Consider the following 16,602-nt stretch of genomic DNA (forward strand, 5'->3'; position numbering starts at 1 on the left):
CCAAAGCATGTTCAGCTGCAGTTTTGGACACAATGATTTACTCAAAGGTTTTCATGGCATTTAACCTGACTTGCTGCTGCCCATATAAACCCTGGTTTATGAAGGCACAAAACCTGACTGTGAATGAAACTGCTTTTATAAATAAAGTTATGTTTCATTCTTGCATGCATGTTTGCGCAATCCTGCATATTACCTTTGTCTCCTTCCCAAAGGGCTCAAAAGGCTTTATTTCATCCGATCAAGTCATGAGGTGATGTTCATACTTCATATTGCACATATATTTTGTCTCTTTGCAGGACCAGGGATACCCCAAACCACCCTCCACAAACTCAGCGACATGAGCAGTAAGTCTGAACATTGTGACCTCTTAGAGCCGGCATTATCTCTGTGCTCCAGTGTGTGAACAGTAAACACAAAGGGCATTACCAGATTAATGCTGTGATTAAGGCTCATTCAGTCATTAAAGCCCAGGGTGGGACGCTGGAGACTTGGCTAAGGCAATGTTTGCCATGTGGACATCAGGCCGAGCTGTAGCATTAGGAGGGACTTATGGATGTGAACCTTAGAGTGCAGCCGGAATTCTTTCTAATAGAGGATTTTGTCTGGTTATGCAGCGCTGAAGACGGTGGACAGTGGGGTGGAGTTGAGACATTACCTCGTCAACAGGACCGTTCCCAGACGCGAGAGGAGGATCATACCCATCAACAACAACGGTGAATTTTCCACTACTTTTATACATTGAAGGAAAGGAAAGTTTATTTAGAGCGTTTTTTCACAGATACACGTTACAGAAAACGTGTCACAAGGTACAAAACGCATTCTCTCCATATTCAGTGGAGGTAAACAGTAGCTACAGTCTGCAGTGGACTTATGGAACACACCTTTCACCCAAGCTCTCCCTCACTGAGATTGACAGCACTATAAAAGCATCACCTTCTATGAATATATTTAAAATCTGTTTCTACTTTATGATAATACCAACCCATATGGCAGATTTCTTGTTGTCCCTTTGCCCTTAAATAACTAATTCTTCTGATATTTCGGTGGTGCAGTTGGTAGAGCGGGTTGTCTCGTGATCGGAAGGTCGTGGGTTCGAATTCCAGCTCCCGCAACTGAACATTGTGGTTTTGAGAATGAGAGTGTGAATGGGTGACTGGTTCCTTTCTGTAAAGCGCTATGTAAGTTGAGTCCATTTACCGTCTGTAATTTTGTATAGCCTACAACATACAATGTTTGAGTACAAATGATGTAACACTTTTTTTCTTTTGTTGTGGAAGTGGAGGTGGAGCATTTGCACATTGTATTGTTATTATTATATTGATAAATAGTTTATATATGGGCCCTACTCATAAGCTACATTTAGCTTCTGGAAGTCCCGTTTTACAAACAACAACAAAATGTTGTTAATTTGTGTCATTATACAATTGTACAACGAAATTGCGTAGATCAGACGTTGGGTTAATCCTAAGCCGACCGACTGTGGGCCAAACTGACTGGTATGTCTAGCATGGTTTTAGTGGTGGGGAAACCGTTGTAACCTACACAGACACGGGCAGAACAACTCCACACAGAAAGGTCCCGTTCTGGGATTGAACCCTGTGTGGCAAGAGCGCCTGTTGTAAACTAACCAAACAGTGATTAGACTAGATTGGGCATTTACAAGGTGGTACGGTCTTGTAAACTTAATGTGCTATGTGTAAGGCATTCTGTAAAATGGGTTGGCATGTTCACCAAGGGTTTGTGGGCAAATACCTGGCGCACACACGCCACACTTCAGCACTCCACATGCTTGTTGTGCTGTGGTCCACTCCCTGCTCTTTATTAGTTTGTATTATTTCTTAGGTAAACTGGTAACCAAGTGTGATATAAAGTCAGTAAGTAAGTAATAGGTAATTGTAAAAGGGGGGTATTATGCAAAATCGACTTTTTCAAGCTTTACATCATGTTATTATGTCATTCCCTCATTAAAAACATGCCTGAAGTGTTGCCTTGGCACATTCACGTCTTTTTGAGTAATCTGTAAAAACTCTGATGGCGGCCATTTTAGGGATAGGTTTGCCTGAGTCCTCCTAGGAACGCCCCCACCTCCTGGAGACGCCTCCGAGCTTTCGTCACCAGCCGAGTAACCAACCACTGCTCCTCAGCAGAACCCCCTCCCCACTGATGCCACAGACAGCGTGTGGAGGGGGCGTGTCGGAAAGGGTCAGAAGTTCTTAAAGAGACAGAGGCCTATTTCAAGACATTCACTACAGCCATTTTGAGAGAGCAACTTTATACAAGGCAGTTATTCTAATTTACTGCATTTACAGACCAACAGCAGGTTTGGTCATCATTGTAGTGTGCTATAGACTGGTGCTATGTGATTGAAAAAAAGTAAGTAATACACTGACGTAACCCTCTGAACAATACAATTCCATCCATGCTATTGTTGCTATGGTGAATGTACAGGGGCCTTTCAGCTCATGTAGACAACTATGTATTGTATCACAGGACTATTAGTCTTACAGTTTTGAACGGCTCCACATCGGGCTGGATGAAAGCACAAACCAATGACCTTTCCGGTATCATTGTAGCTGAAGTGTCTGTCTAAAGCCTCCATCATGGCCTCTAACAAGAGAAAGCTTTCTAATCTGACCTGAGAGTTCGAGTTCACACCAGTTAGCACTTGGATCAGCTCCTCAATGTGAGAGTTTACCACAAGCACCAGCCACTCCTGCAGACACAACCCTATACATGATCCTCAATGTGCAGACTATTGTTTTTCTAGCTTTGACTTGTGTGTTTTGTCAGTATGTTCACCATCTTGTCTATCTTCTGTTGCAGCTTTGCGTCTGGAGCTGGCCATCCCGGTGGATCTGGATGAGGGACAACTGTACCCACTCTTGCTGATTCTGTAAGATCTTTTTAATGTTTCTTTGGGTTCAGCATTTAATGAGACAGGAAAACATGCCTTTGACCCAAGATCACTTGCATGTGGAGAGTTAGTGGTGGTCAGACTGAAATACTTCCCGCGCACCTGGTATGTTTCTACAAAAACAGACAAAAACAGTTTATCTTTACATAATGAGAGCCTTTTACAGATCAGATTTAGGGCCTTAATACTGTAATACAGGCAATTTCAAGGTGCAACTTGCTCACAAATGTAATGCTGTATGATATTTTCCAAATTGCACTTGTTATTTAGCACCTGCTTTGATAGATGACTAACGATATGTTTTGTAATTGAGGCACATTGGAGGCAGTGGACCTCAACTACCACCTTTATCAATAGCTTTGTTGTTTAATTCAGGGAGATCCAGAACTACTGTACCTGTTGTTTTCTTCTTTCTAAAACCGTATTGCGTTCAGACATTTTCATTCATTTAGTCTATTTTACATTTGACAAAGACTGTGGAGAGTGTGGGCAGTATAGATATGGCAATGCTTACCGCCAAATATGGAGAGAGAATGAATAATAATCTGGAAAAGCGCCATTGATTATTTTCTCGAGTCACGTGATTGTGTACATCTTCCACTCTAATCGTTTTTTTGTTTGTTAGTAAGAGCTGGAATGGGAGATATGCAATATTCAATTTGTATTTGTAATTTCCATCTCAATAAAACAATACAGCACTAGATTGTGGTGACGAAGCGTTCACGTCTTGCCTCTCCAGTGACAGCGCCCCCGGTGGCCAGCTGGTGAGTGAGCAGTTCTCTCTGGACTGGGACTCGGTGCTGGTCAGCTCTGACAGTGTGATCGTGGCTCGGCTGGACGCTCGGGGCAGCGGCTTCGAGGGACAGAGGCTTCTCCACGAGCTGCACCACAGACTGGGCACTCTGGAACTTCAGGATCACATCACCGCTGTGCAGTCAGTACAATAACGTTTATTAGATATATTGATTTATTAATATAGCCTATGATAATAGAGCAGCTGAACATGTGCACTTTTGAATTCACAGGTACTTGACCAGATTGCCCTATATTGACGGCAGCAGAGTTGGAGTGTACGGAAAAGTAAGTGAGATCATAGATGTTTTTCTTGTGAAAATATAGTTTCATATTTAATGTGGTTCAAAATAGATTTGAAATTTCCAAAGATTATATGGTGCAAGTTCACCATTCCTTTATTTTGCACATGAAACATTCATAGTTTGTTCTTTGTGAGCGGTGTACTCCGAGGGTTTGGATGACTAGTTGTGTACTCACTGTACACTTTAAAATCTGTCTTTGAAAAGTCGGTGAATGCAGCAAACATCGAGTAGAATACACTGCCTGACCAAAACAAAAGTAACCACAAAAAATGGGCTTTCGCTGTGGCAGTGTTTCAATAAGCGTCTACAACAGGGGTAGGCAAGTTTTCTTGGCGGAGGGCGGATTTTCTTTATTGTAAACAGACCGAGGGCCGATGATTATTGGCCCAAAGTTTATTGTTTATTGTTTATTTAAAGGATCCCCATTAGCGCAGTCATGCTGTCGCTATTCTTCCTGGGGTCCCACTAAATCCATTGACAAAAAGTAAAAACAGTATTTAAATCCATACAAAAATGTGTATCAGTACATTTGTATATCCTACTAAAATCCTATAAAAGCTGTACATAAAAGTAGCACATATTTGCATTCAGAAAGGAATATCACATGACACGTTCCTTCGCCAAATTCAATCCATATTTGTTTGTTAGAGTTTTCTCAGTAACAATTTAAAAGTAAAGCACAACACTGGAAAAATGACCATCTTAAATTAAATTAAATTACCTAAAATTGCTTGAATAAAAGTTATTCTATGTTGAATTTGAGTCAGCTTGAACAAATCCAAGATACAAATGCTAGCGCCAATGGAACAAGAATAAAACCTACTTCAAATCAGACAATTGTTTTTAACTTGAAATTACACAAAATTATCTGAATTAAGAGAATAACAACTACTAGAGGTTTTATCTCATCTAAGACCAGACCAAATCTATTCAATCCCGAGATTTGATCTGTTAATTCAATTAGATTTATGTTATTTCTTCCTTAAAGGTATACAGGAGGATTTTCCCGAATTTTAGGAAAGAACCGCCCTCTCCACGTCCCAAAAACACTCTGGTCTTGTTTCTCTCTTCTGAAGCCTTTCTCTTCTTCTCATACACTTCGAAGACACTTTTTCTCTTGCGACCCTGTGCCATTTTCAAATGACTCGGTGCGTTCTGCGAGCAGCAATGAATGGCTAACAGCGTAACTCACATAGGCCTGAAAGTGCGCATGCGCAGAAATTAACAAGGGGCGAGCAGGCACGACGGCCTTACGTAGGCATAAGATAAGATAAGATGATACTTTATTAATCTCACAGATGGAGAAATTGCATTCGATGAGAGAGCATCCGGCAGCAGCACCCATTCAGTGCGCACCACGCAGCTTCTATTGACGGAAGTGAGCGGGGGAAGTCTTTAGAAGTTACTGCGCAGACGCTGTGTTCCTCGTATCATTACGCCTCACAATATAGTACCCCTTTTTATCTGATTATAAAATCGACATGTTACATTTCTGTGTAAATATACTTCGCATGAAAACACTTCACGTAACTTTATTTAAATAGGGAACAGGTGGAAGAGCTTGGTAGCTTCTATCGTGAGCTTTTTTGGAGCTATATGACATGTGGGAGAGGCTGCGTATGTGCTCCGTTTGCGTGACAGAGCGCACGGACAAAGACCAGACGGGGATATATTAACTCGACTAAGGTTAGGTAAGAACATATCTTAGTATATAAAAACGGTGGCCAATTCCTTTAAAACGATTATTTTTTTTCCAGTGCACTTCCTTCAAATACCAGTGTTGTACATAATATATAACCTAATTGGGTGTATTGACTTATTTTTCCTCCATTTAAGTCTAATAATGTTGAAAGTGCTCTCTAAATTGTGTGATAATGTTTCTCAAAATCATCTTGAGGGCCAGAGGTTCTGTGCTGAAGGGCCAGATTTGACCCTCGGGCCTGACGTTACCTCCCCCTGGTCTAAAATATCCAAAGATCCAGTGCTGCATTCATTCTTCTCCACCAAGATCTTGTAGTGATGATGGGAGAGTGTGATCACTGCGCAGCACATTCCAAAGCTTCTCAATGGGGTTAAGATCTGGAGACTCTGTGGCGACCGATCCATGTGTGAAAAGGATGTTCCCTGAACCACACTTTCACAATGCGAGCCCGATCATCTGGCATTCATCTTGGAATATGCCAGTACCAGTAAAGAAGAAATCCATTGATGGAAGAACCTGGTCATTCAGGATGTTCAGCTGATCTTAATCTTTGGGGCCATAGAGTTGCTGAACCTCTGAACCTAGACTTGACCAACTGCAGAAACAACAGATCAGAACACTTTTTTTTGGGGGGGGGGTTTGGCAGTGTACAGTATATTCTGCTTTTTTATTTTTTTCCCCTGTTCGTCTCAGGCGTATGGAGGCTTCCTGTCTTCCGTCATGCTCCTCTCTTATAACCACATCTTCAAGTGCGGCGTGGCTGTCGCTCCCATCACCAACTGGAGACTGTACGGTAGGCCACATTTTTCCTAATTGAAAAAACATACGGATAAAAGATGTATTGGAGCTGGATTAAATGTATCCACTTCACCCGGATTTACCACTGCATACATCAGCCAACATCCATTCAAGTGCAAATGCATGCACAGCTTTCAAAAGTCTGTGGCTTTTAAAAATATTGCCTGCCGTAGAAGAAAAAAAAAAAAAATCATTGTGCGTCTGTCTTGTCTCCTTCACAAAGCGTCGGCCTTCACAGAGAGATACTTCGGACCTCCACTGAACGACGAGCACAAATATCAAGTACGTGTGTGGGCTCAAGGCTTCCCGGCACAAAGACGTGGGCCGTCAATGCAATGGAATAGTACAATGTTTATTTTCTCACATATTTTCTCACATAGGACATGTTTTCAATCTGACTTGAAGGATTTGCTTTATTAATGTGGCTTGTTTATCTGTGAACTTTAGAAGCTATTGAAACAAATGCATTGACTTGACCTTGACTTTAGGTATTTAGTGATTAGAACTGAAACTTATTTTTGCAGCACAATAGAAAGTAATCAAATATAAATGTGTGCTAAGACGTTAACCGTCACTATATGCTGTAGAGCTATGAGCACATTCAAACACACAATTCGCCAATTCAATGATGTACATCGGAACGTAAGGCTGCTAGTTACACTCCTGACCAAAAAAAAAGTTGCCCGAAATATGCACAATATATCGCAAAACGTATAATTGTATCGCGATATTAGGTGATGCAATATCCGTATCGTAAGAAGCCACAATATATTGCAACAAGTCTTCATTGGACTGAGATCGGAACATTTTTTTGGTAAACTCTGGCTAAAAAATGCACAAACAATGCTCTTAACCCCGCCTTAACCGAGCACATTTTCTCCAGTTCAGTTTTACCCAAATCTAAAAGCTTTTCGACAGACTATTGCTGGGTTGCAGGTTCTAGAATATGATGATGTCACCGGACCCAGCTGGGGGCAGGAGCAAGTTTTTCCTATTAACAGCATTACACTTTCACAGATTGTATCTAAAAAGGAAATGCATTAAAGGTGCACTATGCATGTGAAAAAAAAAAAAACTTGATATTTGTGCATATTTGACCTTTTAGTGACTCAGTGGCGTTATGGGTGCAGCATGGCACCTTTGCTTTCCCTCACAGTGACCTTTATGACGCTTCGGGATCAATTGTTTTTCGGGGTTTGTACCAAAAACTGGACAGAAACTGGACAGAAACCCCAAAACTATTGATTCTGGAGCATCATAGTGATGCTGTGAGGGAAAGCAAAGGTGCCCTTTAACCCCTTAATTCCCACCTGAACCGAGCACATTTTCTCCAGTTTGGCTTTACCCCAGTCCAAAAGCTTCTTGGGGAAAGAAGCACTAAAACAGCCACAAAAAATGAGAAGAAATCAAGGATGTAAATGCAACAAAAATGTGCCAACAATTCAACCAAAATGTGACAAAAAGTCAACAAAAATGTGACAAAAAGTCAACAAAAATGTGACAAAAACTCAACAAAAATGTGACAAAAATGTGAAAAAAATTCAACAAAAAGTGACAAAAACTCAACAAAAATGTGACAAAAAATCAACAAAAATGTGACAAAAATTCAATAAAATGTGACAAAAATTCAACAAAAATTCAACAAAAATTCAACAAAAATGTGACAAAAATTCAACAAAAATGTGACAAAAACTCAACAAAAATGTGACAAACTAAACAAAAATATGACTAAAACTCAGCAAAAATGTGACAAAAAATCAACAAAAATGTGACAAAAACTCAACAAAAATGTGACAAACTGAACAAAAATGTGACAAAAACTCAGATCAAATCAGTTTTGTGGGTCTTAGCTTTCAAATGAGGTGTTACACAGGCCTATAGCCAAAGAGGACGGAAGGCATTCGGTTTAGGTGGGTGGTAAGAGGTTAAATAGTGATAATATTTGAAAGCTTTAATTGTATTTTGTATTTTCTAGTTGTTGTTTTTTACAAGAAATATATTTTGTTTTCTTTTTCTTCAGATTTCAAGCCTGATCCAAAATTTTACAAGATCGAATCCTGTCAATTTCCTGATCATGCACGGCACCGCTGACGGTAATAATGCCATAACATTCTGTCACGTTTTTTGTATCCTACATATTTGATTTGCTTTGATTTACCCGTCACGAAGGACAAAATAACGAGATTGAGTGAGCGTACTTTTGGTGGAAATCTGTTGCAGTAAAAAGACAGCGTTGCACCCACATTGTAAGCACTGGTTTCGACAGAGCAGAGGCTGTTACTGACTGTATTGATTTTACTGTAGCCTTCAACATCTCTGCAGAGTGGTAGGAAGAAGTCATGTTTTCAAGGACTTTCCATTGTTTTATGTTGCGGGTCGGATCCACACTCCACATCTTAAAAATATTTCCTGCTATTTCCCTCCCTCTTTTTTTATTTTTTATGTCAAAGCGGTTTATGAGATTTCGACTTGTTTTTCTGCAGCCACGGTTCACTTCCAGCACTCGGCAGAACTGGTGAAGCTGCTCTCGTCTCTCAACGTCAACTACACTCTCCAGGTCAGACAAAGATTTCGGTTTTAGGGTTTTTACATCAGTGTGTCCGATGTTAATGTTATTTTCCATAGTATATTTAACCAAGTCTGACATTGTTTTACTGCACTTAGGACGAGCAACCGCAAAATTGGTTCAATTGGTACAAACCAATGTGCATTACTGGAATAGTATTACAAAGAAAGAAGGAAAAAAACAACAACAACAAAAAAGGCAACAAAAATAAACACAAAACAAATTAGACTTCTCAGACCAACAAATTATATTTATCTGGTCACGCAAGATTTGTGCATCATCACGCTGTACATTGCCCTGCTATTGGCTCCACCCACATTAATGAAATGATGATACTTAAGGGGTGGGAACTTATAAGTTTACTTCCTCCCAGTCCATTCGGAGTTTATGTACAGCAGAGGTAGTGAAGTTTGTGTCGTGGAGGGCCGATTTTAATCATTGCCAGATCACCGAGGTGTGAACCTCACCATTAAAGGAATAGGCCACCGTTTTTACATACTGAGATATGTTCTTACCTTAGCTTTGACGAGTTCATGTGTACCTGTCTCGTCTTCACGCGTGCCTTCAATCATGTAAACACAGAGCAGATGCCGTTAGCATTTAGCCTCTCCCTCTCTCCACTATAGCTCCAAAACAGGTCAAGATAGAAGCTACCAAGCTCTTCCACGTTTTCCCTATTTAAATATGGTTACATGAAGTGTTAAACTTCAAAGTATATTTACACAAAATTAAACAATGTGGATTTTCTAAGGGGATAAAAGGGGGAACTATATTGTAGGGCGTAATAATACCAGGAGTAGTTTGGCATCCGCACAGCAAAGTGAAGATATTACTGCACGGATTTCGAACTACTCCTGGTATTATTCCGAAAGCATGGTGATATGTCATGACTGCATGTTAAAATGTCGTAAAAGCTGCACACAAAAATAGTCATGTGTATGTGTAATGTACATTGAACTCAGAATAAACAATGAATCAATCCAATCAATCAATAAAAAAAAATGCATTGAAACCATCTGTGCTTTATTTCTCACTCTTACATTAGTGGTTTTAGAAATTTGAGAAATGGGCTAAAACCAATTGTACATTTTAAAAGTGTAGACAGCTCAAAGGATATGGCATAATGCAAAAAAAAATATTTCAACTTTCATTGTTTGAAAAGTTGTGAGTGATTCAATTGAATTGGCATTCATTTCATTTTTCTTTAATAAGCTGGAGTCAGTTGCTCACAGTTCATATAATTGAGAGAAAAGGTTAGAAACACTTTCAAGACCATTTACATTGTAGCTTCTCACTGAAGGTGTTCATTCATGAATGAGCACAAAAGGAACTGTTTTTAAACAGATTCTTCAAAATAGCCGCCTTTTGCTTTTTACTTTTGACATTTTCTCAATGGGCTTCATGATGTCGTCGCCAGAAATGGATTCCACTTCACACGACTGTAGAAAACCATTTCACTGCCTCATGAAAGCTCATTGAGAAAATGCCAAGAATAAAGGGTGTCAATTTTAAAGAATGGATAATGTAATGTGAGTTGAATCCCATGTGTTCATTAAAACTGACTGAATGTTTTCCAGATCTTCCCCGACGAGGGCCACAACATCGCGTCAGTGAGCAGCAGACACTACATGATGAGCTCCGTCATCAGCTTCTTCAGGCACTGCTTCGTGGCCGACCCAGAGGTGGCGCCCGACGCGTCCAAGGAGGATGACTAGAGGAAGAAGCTCCTCCTGCTCGCTCATTGATTTATAATGAAACGTGATTTACTTTTATTATAAAACCGTGTGAGCCGAGGGAAATGTTGGGAGAGACACATCATTTCTATAGAGCAAAGAGACATAAACTGTACAGAAAGACAGTAGTGGATGCGATACTACTATTCAAAATGTCAGGGAATTATTAAATGGTGTATTTTTACATTTTAAAAGCAAGTATGGACCATAGACATGTATTATCAACCCTAAGACATGTAAACTTTCTTATATGGATGACTTTTTCTGAGCTTCAAAGTACTCAATCCTATCAATGCTCCCACTGGTTTGTTTGAGGGGAGCTCGCAGGCTGGACACGGCAGTAATGTGATCAGTAAGTATCGCTTGTGGACGTTTGTTGCCCATAATCTCTTTAGAGCAAAAAGAGCAGCGGGAAGCACCTTTATATTTGACTCAAAGGTATATGCTCAATGATGCACTTCGAAATGTGCTCCCTAATGACCTCCGCTTGTTGTGGCCTCTGTGGGAGTGATGAGTCTTGCCCACGGACACAGTAGTAAATGTTGATTCAGAGCAAAAACATTCCACTCTTACAGTAGATATAGGTAATACCATGTCTTCGGTCCATACTGTTGGTTTAAAGAGGGGGTATTATGCTTTTTTCAATCAGATAGCACCAGTCTATATCACACTACAATGATGACAAAACCTTCTGTTGGTCTGTAAATGCAGTAAATTAGAATAACTGCCTTGTATGAAATTGCTCTCTCAAAATGGCTGTAGCAAATGTCTTGAAATAGGCCTCTGTCTCTTTAAGAACCTCTGAGCCTTTCCGACACGCCCCCTCCACACGCTGTCTGTGGCATCAGTGGGGAGGGGGTTCTGCTGAGGAGCAGTGGTTGGTTACTCGGCTGGTGATGAAAGCTCGGAGGCGTCTCCAGGAGGTGGGGCGTTCCTAGGAGGACTCAGGCAAACCTATCCCTAAAATGGCCGCCATCAGAGTTTTTACAGATTACTCAAAAATACGTGAATGTGCCAAGGCAACACTTCAGGCATGTTTTTAATGAGGGAATGACATAACAACATGATGTAAAGCTTGAAAAAGTCGATTTTGCATAATACCCCCCCTTTAATAAAACTACTGTGAATATCTCTTTAGCACTGACTTCAACCACAACCAATTCAACAGGTGCCTTTACCTCATAATACAGTCCTCACCTTTACAGCTGTAGCATTACTAACATGTACTCGTAGGCATGGGTAGGATTCCTTTTTGTCAGGCTGTGTAGGCTTACATTATACCAATAACATGTACATAACAGTGTCTACTTTCTCCTTGTATTTCTACTGTTGACTTTGTGCTGCTTCATTGACAACCTGACCAGTACATGTTCATTCAGTAATATGTAGCTTAAGGCAGATCAACCTTCGACCAACCTTCCTCACAAAATCTGGGAGATCAACACATATCAAGAAAATATGATTTTCTTAATCTCTGTTTTACATGTTGTTGGTTCCAAAGTGTTATAGTCATCTAAAATTGCTTCTTCAAATGTTCCCTTGTCTTCACGTCCACTTCGACACGAGCTGTAAATCGCCTCTGTCCCTTTAAGACCTCCCGCCTCTCCGACTCCACGGATGTGATACTGTCGGACATTGGCGTTAGTAGCATCAGTGGGCTCTGTAGTATGTCTTATTGCCCATTGCTGCTCTGTGTAGGAGGGGTTAGCTTGGATAGGAAGTCGACAGAAAGCTTCCTGGTTATGTAGGGCCATAGGAAGAACACATTTTCTCCAGTGTGGCTTTACTTAAAGGGATTATATAGAGTTTAAAATGGTTAAAACTACAAGCATTTTTATCCCCCTACTAATGTGTTAAATGAGCTCAGACCTTTCATTCAAAAAGTTGTTTCTTTAGGTCCGAAGTGCCGTCATGCACGAGCTTAATATAGAGATTGCAGTTACGCATAAGACCTGAGGTGGCAGTAGTGAGCATAAAATGTCCAACTTGCATCTAGTCTCTTTAAATCTAAAAGCTTCTTGGAAAAAAAAAGTCAAGATATCGACGAAAAATGAGCCGATCTTAAATAATAATAAAAAAAAAGACAGTGACAAGAAAAACAACCAAAGAAAAACAGAAGTGACAAATATGTGTGACGAAAAAAAGCAACAAAAAAAGCCAAAAAAGAGTAACATAGAAGTGACAAAAACGCAAAGTAACATAAAAGTGATGAAAAGGTTGAAAAAGGTTGAAAAAGATCCATTTAAATCAGTTTTGAAAGTCTGAGGCTTTACTCTGGCTATAGGCTGTAAACCTTTAGATTTGGGTAAAGCTCAACTGGAGAAAATGCACTTGGTTAACAGGGGTGTTATGAGGTTAAAAAACAAAAGAAACTAAAACTGAGTAGGAATTCAATATTAATTTCAAAGGAAAGTTCCATCCATCCACCCATTTTCTTCCGCTTTATCCGGGGCCGGGTCGTGGGGGCAGCAGTCTCAGCAGAGATGCCCAAACTTCCCGATCCACACACACCTCCTCCAGCTTTTCTGGGGGGACCCCGAGGCGACACCAGGCCAGCTCGGAGACATGGTCCCACTAGCGTGCCCTGGGCCTTCCACGAGGCCTTGTCCCACTAGGACATGCCTGGAACACCTCCCGTAGGAGGCGACCAGGAGGCATCCGGAACAGATGCCCAAGCCACCTCAGCTGGCTCCTTTCAACGTGAAGGAGCAGCGACTCTACTCCGAGCTCCTCCCGGGTAACTGAGCTCCTCACCCGATCTCGGAGGGTGCGCCCAGCCACCCTGCGAAGGAAACTCATTTCGGCCGCTTGTATTCGCGATCTTGTCCTTTCGGTCATTACCCAAATCTCATGACCATAGGTGAGGGTGGGAACGTAGATCGATCGGTAAATCGAGAGCTTTGCCCCGACTCAGCTCCCTCTTCACCACGACAGACCGATACAGCGACCGCATCACTGCTGACGCCGCACCGATCTGTCTGTCGATCTCACGCTCCATCCGTCAAAGGAAAGATGATTTTTCTGATGTTTTTCAGGATAAAAGGTTTGATTTTTTGAGAGTGTTTTAGCTTCATTTTGAACACAGCACACTGTTACATACTGAGCAGTCTTAATTTAGTGACTTTGCAATAATGTTGGCAATATTCTCGAGGTACTCGGACCATAAATGAACAACTCAAGGACAGGACAAAAAAGACTGGGAACCACTGTACTATACAGAAAATTGCAAATGATTCTGGTTTACACAAAACTCGTCATAAATACGGTTTCTCGGCAGAAATAAAGTATGTTTAGTATTTAATTCCCCTTTAACCTCTCTTTAACCCCCGCCTTAACCGAGTGCATTTTCTCCAGTTCAGCTTTACCCAAGTCCATAAGGTAACAGCCTGTACTACAAAACTCATCTAAATTGAGCTTTTTCCTCGCATTTGTGCCACATTTTTTAACTTTTTTTTGTTGTTGGATTTTCATCACATTTTTGCCACATTTTCATTGCTTTTTGTTACTTTTTTTATCACTTCAACACTTTTCTGTTGCTCTTTTTTGCCTTTTTGTTGCATTTTCCTCACACATTTTTGTCACCTTTTCCTCGCTTCTTCGTTACGTTTTTGTTGCTCTTTTGTTGCATTTTCATCCTCGTTTCCTTCTCATTTTTTACTAAGAAGCTTTGATATTTGGATTAAAGCGATAATCTGTAAATTTGCAAAGTGAGGAGAGATAAGAGTGAAATTTGAAAGTAAACAATCAAATTTGTCCTCCCTTTAACCCGAAAGCCTGTCCTAGGCTGTATCCGAATGTCCACACTATTCCCTAACCCCTCATTCACTACATAGGCCTGCACTATATGGTCACTGATTCTGTTGGCGATTCGGACACAAGCCACTACTTTCTCCGCGCTGCGTGACGTCACGAGCGCTGCGGCTGCAGATATGTTTTTTTAATCTGAATTTATTTATTGTTACAAACGTTTATTTTATGAAACAGAACAAATGTTTTGGCACTTTTACAGGCGTTACTATCATCACAAAAAAAGGAAAAAAAAATATATCACCCCAGCGTTAGCTCAGAGACGTGCCGAAAGTAGGTCACAGGCCGGTGTCCGAAGAGCCCGGAGATTGAGTGACTACATCTGCTAAAAGTTCAGTAAACTCCTGGAATAATGTATTTCTGCGATAAAGACCAACCAGACTCATGAGACAGTGGAATATTTATGGATTAATACGAGTCAGATACGCTTTTACTTCACATGGATTTGACATAAATGGCTTGGATTATCCGAGAGGAAGCTGTCGGTCATTTAACAGTTCAAGCTCAAGGTTAGCAGCTAACGTTAGCATCTTTTCACCGTAACCGTTTATATTTACGTAATTTATTCATGAGAAATACGCAACACACGACTGAAACAGCTGATTTCATTCAGTCGTGTTGTTTAGTTCAAAGACCTGTCGCTGTCAGGCTCTTCTCCGACTCTCGCAATGCGTTGTGGTCTATATTGACCCGTTTAGTGACCATCGATGCTCACTACTTTTCGAGATGCATTGTGGGAAATTTGGAGTGCACTACTTTTTTCTCTCTGGACATTCGGATACCCCTACAAAATGGCGTGACCATTATATAGTCACTATATAGGGAATAGTGTGGACATTCGGATACAGCCTTAGTTTGCAAAATGAGGAGAACAGGAATAGAACTTTCAAAAGTAAACAGTTAAGCTCCTCCCCCTCCCTCCTGATTGGCCCTGACAGGCCGGTCCACAGGAAAGCTCTTCTCATTGGTCAAAGTTGTATTTCGGGGATTCTGATAGAAATCAGCAAAGGGAGGGACTTTAGATAATATATTCTTTAATATTACTTATGTTACGTCAAATTTCAAGCCCAAGCAGTCATTTATTTACAATCTACTAAATTTGTAAAACATTTAAACTTACAGACTGTCACTTTAAGCAAACTGGAAAAAATGTGCTTGTTTCAGGTGGTTTTAAGAGGTTCAGGGACAACATCACAAGTAACGACATGCAAAATGATCATCTGATGGGATTTCTGTTCTCATGTTGCAATAATAAACGTCTTCAGGTTCTTGACGGGGATAATGCACATCATTTTGGAACCAAGTCTCTTTTCTGCATGAGCATCCGCAGCTGTCGAGGTCCATTGTTCCTCTACCGTCTATCCAGTTCATCCCCTGTATACAAAATAGCCATAGAATGATATGTCCTCTATAGATGACATTTGTATATTTATTACTGATGTTTGTATATAATAAAATACAGTGTTTAAGACGTTCTCTTTTGGTGTGTGTGTACCTTGTTTTCCGTGGTTTTCCTCGACAGGTAAAAAAGCAGCAGGACGAGGGTGCTCAGAGCAAAACTATTTTAAATTGCTGATGCTCGCAGACTACAGTGAGAAGCAATGACACGGTGACTATTGCAAGTGCGGCTCCGGTTTTACACTAGAAACACCAAATAAGTCAAGTTTGTGAAATTCTCTGTGTAATAGTGCAACTGTTAGAGGGAATATTAGGACTCGAATGTTTCAGATGCTTCGGTTGTTTGTGCTCAGGGAAATAGTTTCACACTTCATCATTTTAGGGGAAAGTGTAGGGGAGACACTATAGGCAAAACTCTTTATTTTTTCATTTTCAGGTTTTGGGCCAAATACACTTTCACCTGGGAAAAAAACAACAACTAATCTTTACAATAACATGTTTAATTATTGCAGCTGAGTCAATGTTTCTCCACAGGGGCGGATCTAGAAAAAAAATCACAGGGGGGCAAGCAGGGTCAGGGATAATTT

The 16,602-nt window shown here is 40.6% G+C and overlaps 1 protein-coding gene across 1 annotated transcript in view; it reads left to right on the forward strand.

The window, feature by feature from the left end:
- The window catches only part of LOC306968111 (inactive dipeptidyl peptidase 10), a 132,968-nt gene extending 121,806 nt beyond the window's left edge, over nt 1-11,162 (forward strand). Inside the window, exons 17-26 of the mRNA XM_079563410.1 lie at nt 297-344; nt 615-713; nt 2,824-2,893; nt 3,654-3,848; nt 3,940-3,994; nt 6,407-6,506; nt 6,735-6,793; nt 8,532-8,604; nt 8,995-9,068; nt 10,655-11,162. Coding sequence (XP_079419536.1) covers nt 297-344; nt 615-713; nt 2,824-2,893; nt 3,654-3,848; nt 3,940-3,994; nt 6,407-6,506; nt 6,735-6,793; nt 8,532-8,604; nt 8,995-9,068; nt 10,655-10,792 — 911 coding nt within the window. The 3' untranslated portion in view covers nt 10,793-11,162. The remainder of the gene's footprint in view (nt 1-296; nt 345-614; nt 714-2,823; nt 2,894-3,653; nt 3,849-3,939; nt 3,995-6,406; nt 6,507-6,734; nt 6,794-8,531; nt 8,605-8,994; nt 9,069-10,654) is intronic.
- Nucleotides 11,163-16,602: the final 5,440 nt, after the last annotated feature.

The sequence above is a fragment of the Gobius niger genome, assembly GCF_951799975.1.
Source record: "Gobius niger genome assembly, chromosome: 9".
In the NCBI taxonomy this organism is placed as follows: Eukaryota; Metazoa; Chordata; class Actinopteri; order Gobiiformes; family Gobiidae; genus Gobius; species Gobius niger.